Raw genomic sequence first — 11,721 nt, forward strand, 5'->3', positions numbered from 1 at the left:
AGAAACCGCTGCTTCATAGGAAAGGATGTCGATGAGAAAAGGCGAAAGAGACAAAACAATAAGCAAAAGTTATGAGTAGGTTTGTACTTATGCCTCATGTTCCATTCCTCGGGGAATGGAATCTTCTCGGTCGGGATTATGTCGAAAGTCCTCACTCGAACGAACCGGCCTATCCATCCTCGATCCTTGTCCTCGTCTATGCTCAAGAATAGCACCTTGGTAGCCCGACGTTAAAGCCTTATCAACCTGTCTCGATAGAGATGGGGGCTGTACATTCTAATGAGGTGGTCGAGGGTGAAAGGCATCCCTTCGACCTTGCTCACGAAGAACCGAAACAGAAAAACTATCCGCCACAAAGAAGGGTGAATCTGACACTAGGGTTATTTGGTATTGGCGGCAGAAGTCGATGATGACGGGATCGACAGGACCCAACGTGAAGGGGTAAGTGTAAACATTTAGAAACCCTTTCACGTGGGTAGTGATATCTTCCTCGGGGGTCGGGATCACCACCTCTTTATTCTCCCAATGGCAATCTTTCTTGACCTGCTCAAGATCGTCCTCAGTTATCGAGCATATATATCTCGACATTGTCTTGCATCGACCAGGGACTGATAAAGTTTTCTTAACTTTGAAGTCGGAAGTAAGATTACACCCATCGGGAACACACTCCTCAAGGCGTGGATCCACCGGTGTTTTGTCGCTGGCCGGCCGCGATGAAGAGGCTTTTTCCTTTTGAGGAACAGTTTTTGATGTCTTCGTCATTTTTGTATAAAGAAGAAGAGGATAAGGTTTGGTGTTTTGAGGAAGAGTTGGTAACGGAGCAGAATGGGAAGGCTTGAAAGATGTGAAAAGCTTTGAAGATTTGCAAATAGACTTGGAGAACTCAAAGGGATTTTTTTAAGATTGGTACAAGAAAAATTCAAAGTAAAGTTTGAGGAAGTGAGAAGAAGATCTATTTAAGGATTCTCGACGACGGTTCAAAGGCACTGGTGGCCGACCGCCAACTGACACTCATTAATGATTTTGGAAACTGTACCAACGGGGCGTTTCAGTCTCTTCCGTCACTTACATCACGAGGATGATGTCATGATAGATCGAGGTATAAAATTGAAGGCTCAATTTGTTTCTTCTCATTACATTCCAACTTCTCATTACATTCCAAGAAACGAGGGGACTATCTGTATACGGTTAAAATCGGGCCTACCCGATTGTGCTATTTGATCAGGACCAGGGGACTGCATCGAGGGTTATCTTCGTAATGGATCAGACCAGAATATGAAGACGAGGTATCGAGTCCAAGGATCGAGGTGCCTGTCGAGATCGAGGCCAGCAACGATCGAGACCAAATATAGCAGACTTCGAGCAAAGCGCAATAACGGAAAAGTGAGATATCCGTGACCAGCCGGAGATCATGGCATAAATCTCGGAACATATCAAATCAGGGGCGGTTATCTAGTTAATCATGTGATTCACTTCCGAAATTAGGATTGTACCATAAATAGGATTCCTCTACTATATAAAGAGGATACTAATCTTCTTGTAAACACCTTACATTCACACATATCAAAGCAATACAATATTCTCTCTTTAATTTACATTCTCTTGTTTATCAGCTTGTTGCATTTTAACTATTCTTGCATAATTAGCTCGAGGATATTCAAGCTCGAGGGCTCTGTCCAAACGCTGGTTTGCTTTATATTATTGTCAATTTCCATCACTTATCTTTATGTTTAGGTGAAATTACGCATCCTTAAAACCACATTATAAGCCTAATTGTTATCCAATTTTTAGGGTAAACAAATATCTTCTTGTTGGAATAATTCAAGCTTAAATCTCCTCGTTTTGATTAAAAAAGTACTTAGTTAATAATTAAAAGCAGATCGACCCTTTAACAATTTCTGAACCAAACTCAGTTTTAACGTATGCAAGATAACATATTATTATTTCCAAAAGAAGTCAACTTCAAAAGCAGAAATTACTCTCCCAACTCCTTAGAAATGTTTCTCTTGTTTCTCTTCTTTGTCCAGTTGATTGTCCCAACATTCAATAAGGAAACGGAAAAACAAAGACTTCAAGCATAGGCGGATGCACTTAATTATACGATAATAGTGCTACTGAAACTATATATCAGATAAAAATTTCTCAAATATATACATTTACTACGTCCACATTAGTGTTATAACAAGTGATGAGTAAACTGGTACTTCGTGTCCATTGATTCAAAATCATGGATCCACCTTTGACTTCAAAAATAAATGAATAACTATATCAGTATGTATAAGATCAAACAAGAGCAAGTTTAGTTCCATTGTTAGGATTTCCATTTTCTTTGATATTCATCTGGAAAACATCAATTTATTGTACAGTATATGTTCGTGAAAGAATGGAACAAAAAGCCGGCCAAGAGTTCGACAGGCATCAATCAGGTAGTGCAGAGCTTTCAGCACATAACCGGAGAGACTTGCATTATCTTTCTAGCTTGCTTAATATTGCTTCCATTGGAGGTAGTTCCTTCATAATTTGAGACCAGTCAGGCATCCCCTGCAGAGTTGGTCAATATTAAAATCTCACAAAGAATTAAACCAGAAAGGAAAAAGTAAATGACAATTGACAAACAACACAGACATGAATATTTGTATGCCGCTGCAAAGGTATCTTACTTGATTGTGGATTTTAGAGTCAATGAGTCATCAATGTCATGTTTTGAGTAATTTATTATGCTAATTAGATATGCAAATAAGCACGTTAATGTGTCATAATCAGAGAAGAGAATTGCAGCACAAAGAATTTTACAAGCACTGACCTTTCCTGATCGTCGAACACGACCATCTAGACGAAGTATAATGTAGACATCTTCACCAGGAGTAACACCTTCAGACTTCTGTTGATCCCTTATCCACCTGAAACAGAATGAGGTTAAACATAATATCAAATTATCAATCAATAAGAAATAGGTCTTTCCAGTATGGGCACAAGGAAAAAATTTCAGTATATCAAACTGAGCGCGACAGGATGTCCTTGAGATAAAAAGGGCACAAATATTAATGCCCATGAAGATAATAACTAGTTTCAAGTATATTAGGAAAAGGTTGATACCTTTCCCACTCTGCAGGTGAAACGACCTCCGCCTTGAACCGGATCTCTGACTTCAATTTTGATTTTGCAATTATTGACTGAGTTCTTTGGTCAAAATCTTCCTAAGTAGCAATGGGAGAAAAATAAGAAAACCTAAACGAGATACATAATATTATTGTATTATGCTTTTTTGAGCAACAAGAGACGACTTTCAATAACCAGTAGCAGGTAAAAAGATTCTTCTGGACTTTGAGCAAAAAGTAAGCAGAATCATGAACTTGACGTGCATGTTATAGCATCATGTTGTTTATAACGATCATTAAGTGGTATTAAAAATCTTCAATCTTACCCCTATGGATGGGAGAGAAGCGGCTGCCTTTTGAGGAAGACCAAAACCTTTCTTCTCTACTTTTGTTTCCCTACCTTCACCCCAAATAACAGGAACTAGAAGGACTCCACGTTTAAGAAGCTCAGTGCGGAATCTCTCAGCATTTCTCATAGCCAGAGAGACTGCCTCCTTTTTTCCAGCCAAAATAACCTAACAACAAGCAACTGGTCAAACTCCATATAAGAGGAGAAAGTATGTTCAAATCAGGAATTTAAAAAAAAAAAAAAAAAAGAGAGTACAAATATGTAATGGGATATCTTTTTGCTCATGAAAAAAAGGCATTTGTTGCAAACCTAGCAAAACGTGGAACTAACTTTTCTGTCTTTATCATCCTTCCGACAATATAAATGTGATGGAAAAAGTTTCTTCTTTGTGTAAGAGGAGAGGTAAACCACATCTTTTGATCTATTAAGCAGAATATGTAGCGACAAGAACTAGACATGTGACCCCAGTAAGAGTTATACAGGACTTCTCATTCTTTCAGTGAAAAATTGAAGGACTCCTACTGATGTGTTCCACTCAACTTCTGCTAACTTCTGGAAACTGAAAACAGGAAGAATAAAGGGGTAAGTAGTCTCACTAACAGGCCTCACGGTGTCTCTTAGCTGGACGAGTTCAACAATCCTATTAGTTGAAAGGCGCAAAGGCAGCCTTGATAGTGTTTCACCACGTGATATTTGTGCAAGCTGTTCCTCCTCTTTTTTGTTCTCCCAAAGAAACAAAGCCACAAAAACAACAATACCTGCAGAGTGCTGGTTCAATAGCTTAATCATTTTTGAGAAACAGTTTGTTTCCATTAAGAAGCGTTAATTGATATAGCAAGTAAACATCATTTACAAAACTTCAGAAATGAACTATATGATCCATAGTAAATGAACTCATTATTTACCGGCGACATTTATAGCAACATTTCCTGCAGTCTCCCCAACATCAGGAGCACCCTCTCCACCTTGAATTGCACGGATTAACCTGGGTATAGTGAAAAATGTAGAAATTCCAGCAGCAGCGGTAAATGCCACATAGAAGAATCTTCTGACCCCCCTAAATGGTGCTTGTACCTCGCTGATGAGCTTAAGGTCTCTACGGAAACTGTACCCTACGTCTTCCCCTCCTAACCTAGCCTGTGAGGTAATAAAAGTCTATGAGATTCAGAAACAATGAAGTAAAGCTAGAGCCTAAGTTCTGAAGATACCGATAACATAATCAATGTGGTAAGAAACTGAAACTAATTCATACATCCAAGCATGATGATAACAAAATAACTATATCCATCAGCAAGAAACAAACCTCTTCCTGTAGTTCCTTAAATTCAGGCAATGCTCTGAAGGAAGCCAAATCCGGATCATTAAGGATTGTGCCAAACTTTAGGTTATACTCTTTCAAAGCAGTGCGTAAACAGTCAGCAGCTTTCTTTCCTTCCCCTCTTAATAAATAAAATAAACAAATGAATATATAACTAATAAAAGAGTGAAGAAGCAGAATAAAAAAAAGTAAGCTCCTTTGAGATGCTCTTTGAAGTTTCAACATTGTTCTTAGTGGTCCTTCCAATGAAACAATTAAGCTAAGAACTGCGATTAAGAAATTTTAGGTTCATTTACTTGCAGTTTACAAGAGAAGAAACTCAGGAATATGTTTTTCCTCGACATGGTTTCAAGAAAATTAATGTTTATCCAGCTAAATAAATTCAACCATTAAAGAGGAAAAGGAGAGAAATCTACCTGTAGGCATGGCAGCATGCTTTATTATAAAGAGCAGCTTGAGACTCGATAGGGGTAGGATCTAAAGTAAGTGCCGTGTCAAACTGCACAAGAGCATCTTTAACCTGGAAAGTACAAATTGAATGAATCAAGATTGCATGTGCTGCCCATACTGCAGACTGAAATCCAAACCAAAAGGGTCTGTAACCAACTTGTAGGAAAGTTTGTTACACAAACACAGAACATTGAGGACACAACTAAGTCGGAAATAAAAAGAAAAGCAAATTAACAGGTTTAAAATTAGGAAATTCGCAAAAGAAAAATTGTTGATTAAAAGTGAAAATAAAATTCGATAAAATTTTATTTCGAGGGTCTTTCGGAAACAGTCTCTCTACTCCTTAGGGGTAGGGGTAAGGTCTGTGTACACACTACCCTCCCCAGACCCCACTAGTGGGATTTCACTGGGTCGTTGTTGTTGTAAAATAATTGAAAAGACATTAACAAAATTGGTAGTAGATTTTTCCAGTAGTAAACCTACTAGATGCTATCCTTAAGCTTGCTATGCAGGATCAGATAGAGACGCAAGAAACTATACTCAAGACATACAAGCTGCTGATGTATACAAGACTACGTAAATAGAAAAACTCCTTCAGTAGGCAAATCTTTGGTTCATCAATCTTTTGCTATGTACAGGAATAGACATATCTCTGTGACACAATGAATGTAATGTCACATGCAAGGTAGTGGTACTTATCCATCATGCACAGAAAGCATTCTTCTTCGGCATGTTTAGACAGAGTGTGTGATGTTATCAGAAGTGTAAAACAAAAGATGAATGCACAAACTCTAAGCAGCAAAGCCATAAAGGTAAGGAAAATACCTTAACTATTTTACTAGCTCGAATTAACAAAAATGACAGTTCCTAATCTCATAAATGCACCTTTGTTCATGATTCCATAATATTAAACAGAACATTTGCAGCATAAACAAGCATGCTAAACTGAGTGACAACTCCAACAAAATTTTTTGAGTAAGAGACGTCAAAACTTACTGAACTTGTTTTCCGATTCTAATACTTCCTAGTTCATACATCTAAGTTATGTGAGTCCATTTGATGTTATATTTACAATCTTATCATTATTATAAAAGTCCACTCATAAGTATCTTGAAATCTAGTTGTTGCTACAGATAACATCTAAATGTGCCTTTCCATATTTAAAGTCACTGTCAAAACGTGAGTTAGTTAACATTGACATCAACCACATAATTGTTAATTCATGACTCCGAAAAGCCAAACTATGTCATATAAACTGAGTCGGGTGAATAATTAATTTCTTTGTAAGCAACCTCCACTTCCAACCAAGAGGTTGTGAGTTCGAGTCACCCAAGAGCAAGGTGGGGAGTTCTTGGAGGGAAGGATGCCGAGGGTCTATTTGGAAACAGCCTCTCTACCCCAGGGTAGGGGTAAGGTCTGCGTACACACTACCCTCCCCAGACCCCACTAGTGGGATTATACTGAGTTGTTGTTGTTGTTGTTGTTGTTGTTGTTGTTGTTGTAAATTGTGACATGAACTTGGGAAGGTAAAGAAAAAAATTATCTGCACTTCTGCAGTCCTTTTGATAGTTTTCAAAGCTAGTAACAGATAATGCATGAAATGGTCATGATAAATTAACAACATTAAGAACAGTGATTATTTGCAAAGGAAAAAAAGAGTCCACACTCAACATTTCATCGCAAGGATGAGTTTTAAGTGTTAATTCAGCCCAGCACGAGTGCAACTGTCAGTCTGTCACCATAAGATTCACTCAATGGGAAAATTGTGACTTTAAGATACAATGGGTAAAGTTTAGTGAAACCACCTGAAATTAATAACAAAAAAGAACTTGTATTTATTCATTTTATGTCTACAACACCAAGAATGTCAATAACCATAAAACAATTAGAGGAATTACAGCAATGAAACTGAGAAAAGAAGTAGGAAAATACTCGTCCTTTAGAAAAGAGGTCAAGGCCCACATTGACGCAAGACTCCGCAGTGGGAGTACTGGGTTCACTGACTTCTGATGGCGGAGGGGGCGAAGTAGAAGAAGAACAAAAGACTATTGAAAGAGGATTTCTGTTTGGATAAGTTAGCCGTACTTGTCTTCTTCTGTTAGTAATTGAAAATTTGGAGAAGCAGAAATGGAGGTGGTGGGAGGCGAGAGTTGCTGTGGCCATGTCCAGATTTCATTGCATACGCAGCCCACGACTCAGTTTATCCATACGCACCACGCCTAAACTTCGTGTGGCTTTCATAAAAAGGCTTTAAGTTACACGTATTATTATTAACTCAGTTTAGTTGATTAATTACTTATTACTCAAAATTTCTAAGTTATTATATGGTGATTGTTATAAAGAAGTGTTACAATTCAAGTGATAGTATAATATTTATCCACTGTCAAAGAACTTAAAATATTTTTACATAAGGAAGTTTATATGGAGAATTACCACTGGTTTCAACAAGCTTCTAAGAGCTCCTTTGATTTGAGATTATAAAGAAAAATAATCGCTATATAAATCTCTATATTATTAGTTAGACATTTGATCGTCATTTTTGTTTTCGGAATAAATTTTATACATGAATTTTGTTGTAATTTCTATTCTATTTTACTCTCAGTTTAATATATTAAGAAGATTTGCATTGAATCATACAAATGACAAGAAAAGCCTTTAAACTATTGTGTACTTGTTTAGCTAATCATCTCTTACCTTTTATCCTATTTGTTTCTAAACGATTATTTTTTATATTTGATTTCTAAAATATGAATTTTGATATTTCATTTGCTTATCTCATATTTTAGTTTTCCTCGTTCTAATTTTTTTCTCTACCATTGCTCTTTATTCGATATAACTAACTATATAAAATTTATTTGTTTTCTATATTAATAATTTTTACCACACGAGATAAACGAATATTAATTGGGACTTTTAGTATTGGTAAAATTGGTTAGTGACAGTTGGACGAATGAAGAGGTGACACGTGGAGCTGAAGACATGTATGATGTGAATCAGCGAATAACCGATACCGGTTGCAAATATGTGACTGGTGCTGGATGAATCCCGGAGACAGAGTAGCCGATGACAAAGATTCAAACTATTGATATCGGGTAGCATTTAATGAGCGGCCGTTAAGAGAATATCTGCATTTATAGCCAACCGCCATCAGTGACGGTTTTATTCTCATTCAAGAGGAGCTTGAGTTGAGGATCTTGTCTCCCTAGATAGAGCTACAAATAGGAGAATTAGCATTCATTGTAGACACGAAACATTCTGTACACAAAAGTTACATTCTGCTCTCAAATTATAGAATTACTTACTTTCTTTTATTCTTGAATATTGTTCTTGCTTCTGTCACCGAGAGGCTAAGTTCATAATCAGGCTTGTATTTTCTTTAATTTTATTTCATAATCTTATTTCTCTTATTGTTATTTCATATCTTTGGATCAAATTAATTCACGTGTCTATAAATCACGATATAAATTTAACTGTACCGTTTTACGGGAAAACAGTTTGGCATCCACCGTACGACATAGACAATTGTGCAATTATTTTGGTCCATTTATCTGTTACTAACAATTTTTGATTCCTTCCTTAGCAAAAGAAAAATCAGGTATGCCAACTAATGATGTCAGCAATGTCTACAATGTTGGAGCACACAATGAACGTGAAGATAGGTTCCAGCATGATGATTCAACCAGTGAAACCTGAAATGAAGGAGATGAAACAACTTCAGTTCGCGAAGGTCAGTATCCTCGACATATGAGGGGTCTAAATCCTGATGAAGTGGATAATGAACACGTTATTGAAACGGTCAAAATCTTGAGAGAACAACAAAGAGCGATTATGGATCACATCTAAAGACAAGATCAGGTGATGATAGAATTGAAGCAAGCATTATCGGGTGCTTCTAATAATGCTAATTGAAGGGCTCTGATTCCTCCCAGCTCTTCCGCAAATCAAACGGATCAAAGAACCGATAATGACGCTCCAAGGGAGGAGATCGGTTTCTACAAAGCAGGAGGTACCAGTAACGGATCCGGGAACACACCTCAAATGACCCTTTCAAAATCGAGCTCATGAGATTCATGAGGAAAATAAATGAAAGAATGGATCAAAACGCTAAAGAGTTCCATGTTCGGATGGATCAGATCCCATGAGCGCCGCCGGTGTTAAAGGGATCGGATTCCAAAAAGTATACTCAGTTGTTTAAACCAAGTGAGGCTCCATAGCTAATCCCAAAGAGGTTTAAGATACCAGATATACCAAAATATGATGGGACTTCAGATCCACAGGAACATATCACGGCCTACACTACAGCAGTAAAGGGAAACGACCTGGCTCAGCACGAGATCGAAAATGTCTTGTTGAAGAAATTTGGTGAAGCCCTAACGAAGGGTGACTTATCTTGGTATGCTCTCTTACCTGAGAATTCTATTGATTCTTTTGAAATGCTTGCAGATTTGTTTATCAAAGCTCATATTAGATCAATAAAGGTCCAGGTAAGGAAAGCGGATATATTCAAAATATCCTATGGAGAATCCGAACTGTTACGAGAGTTCATGATTCGATTTCAGAAGGAAAGGATATTGTTTCCATCGATACTGGATGAGTCGCAGTGAAGGCATTTTCAAAGGCTCTCAACCCATTGAGTTGTGATGCCTCTCCGAAACTGGAGGAAAGTTTGCTAGAATTTCAGGCAACCATATGGGTGGATGTTCACAATCGCTACGAGTCAAAGATCAGGATAGAAGATGATCAATTGGGTTCTTCGGTGTCTTTCAAACGACGGAATCGTGATCGGAATAAGATAAGTTCAAAAATAATTTTGATGCATACCGGAGGTCCTCTAGAAGACATTTCCAACCTTATGAGAGGTCTGAGGGGTGTGGAAATAAAGGTTTCCAGTCTTCGGATAGGCTCGCCTCCGATAGAAGGGCGGATCACGGTCAAAGTAGTAGATCATTGCAGGAGAAAGAAACATCGGGGTCCCAAGATTCCACATATCCCATATTATCCGACTACAATTTTAACAACAACTTGGTAGAATTGGTGTTCGCAATGAGGAATATTAAATAAGCTAGGTTCCCGAAACCAATTCGATTGAATCGTAGCCAAAGGGGTCCTAATCTATCGTATGAATTCCATGGAACTCATGGCTATAAGACTGGGGACTATTGGCATCTTCTTGAAGAGATAGCAACATTATTGAAGAATGGTCACCTCAGAGAGTTTGTAAGTGACCACGCCAAGAACAACTATGGAAGAAACTGGGATGTTGCAGAACCATCAAAGATGGCTGCAGGGTCACCTCAGATAACGATGAACATGATCTTCGATGGAGACGAAGTAAATAAGGTGACATTTTTGACAGCAAAGAAGAAAAAGTTATCGGTGACTCATGGCAAGAGGATCCAAGAGGTCTCAGAAGATGACATCACATTCACAGGAGAAGATGTTGATGGAATTCTTCTACCGCACAATGATGCTTTGGTAATATCTCTTGATATTTTAGATTTTAAAATTAAACATGTGTTGGTTTATCGAGGAAGTTTCGCTAAAATCATATAATGGACAAATTTTGAGCAAGCAAAGCTGATCGGAAACATAATTTCGGCCACAAAGCTTTTGGCCGAGTTCAACTTCGAATGTGACAACCCGGGGAGAAATTTTGCTGCCCGCACATGCCGAAGGAGTAACGAAGACCGACCTGTTTGAAGTGGTTGATGGAGACATGTGATATAATGTAATCCTCAGAAGACCTTGGATACATGAAATGAAGGTTGTACCTTCAACATACCATAAACTATTACAAATTTCGATACCAAAAGGGATCAAGCAGATCAGAGGAGATCAACCGGCTGCAAGGGAGATGAGCATAGTAACCATTTCCAGTAGTAAGGGCAAAGAAATAAGAAAATAGCAATTACAGGAACCAGTGCGTTCTTCCATCTTGATTAAAGATGATAAAGACAAAAAGTCATCGGAATTATATCAGGTACCAAAAGAGATAGATGCAACCAAATCAACAGTAGAAGAGCTCGAACAAGTGGCCTTGTTCGAAGAATTCTTGAAAAGAAAATTCCACTTAAGAATGGGATTAAGTCCCGAACTAAGGAATTATGGATTTTCTTAAATCTAACGTGGATTGTTTTGCATGGTCGCATTCAGATATGACATGTATTCCATTGGAGATGGTAGTCCACAAGCTAAGTTTGGCTCCTAACTTCCCTCCGATAAGGTAGAAGAAACGACCGATAGCAGAGGTCAGAAACAGGTTTGTTAAGGAAGGTAATTTGGTTGCTTAATATAGGCTCAATTCAAGAGGTAAATTACCGCGATTGGCTAGATAAATTAGTGGTAGTAACTAAAATGAATAATAAATTTAGAATGTGTGTAGATTATGAAGATTTAAATAAGGCATGCCCTAAAGACTCTTTCCCGTTGCCAAACATTGATCAAATGAGTGATGCTACGGCCGGACATGAGTTTATGAGTTTTCTTGATGATTATTCTAGGTATAA

The 11,721-nt window shown here is 37.8% G+C and overlaps 1 protein-coding gene across 1 annotated transcript; it reads right to left on the reverse strand.

Annotated features, from left to right (window-relative positions):
- Positions 1 to 2,238: 2,238 nt before the first annotated feature.
- Positions 2,239 to 7,517, reverse strand: LOC107779630 (protein LOW PSII ACCUMULATION 1, chloroplastic-like). The gene is made up of 9 exons (XM_016600083.2): positions 7,148 to 7,517; positions 5,182 to 5,285; positions 4,751 to 4,886; positions 4,353 to 4,584; positions 4,048 to 4,205; positions 3,425 to 3,613; positions 3,097 to 3,197; positions 2,804 to 2,900; positions 2,239 to 2,541 (listed from the first exon to the last, which is right to left on the reverse strand). The coding sequence occupies exons 1-9, from the start codon at positions 7,376 to 7,378 to the stop codon at positions 2,467 to 2,469; spliced, it is 1,323 nt and encodes a 440-aa protein (XP_016455569.1). The 5' UTR covers positions 7,379 to 7,517; the 3' UTR covers positions 2,239 to 2,466.
- Positions 7,518 to 11,721: the final 4,204 nt, after the last annotated feature.

The sequence above is a fragment of the Nicotiana tabacum genome, chromosome 22 (assembly GCF_000715075.1).
Source record: "Nicotiana tabacum cultivar K326 chromosome 22, ASM71507v2, whole genome shotgun sequence".
Lineage (NCBI taxonomy): Eukaryota > Viridiplantae > Streptophyta > Magnoliopsida > Solanales > Solanaceae > Nicotiana > Nicotiana tabacum.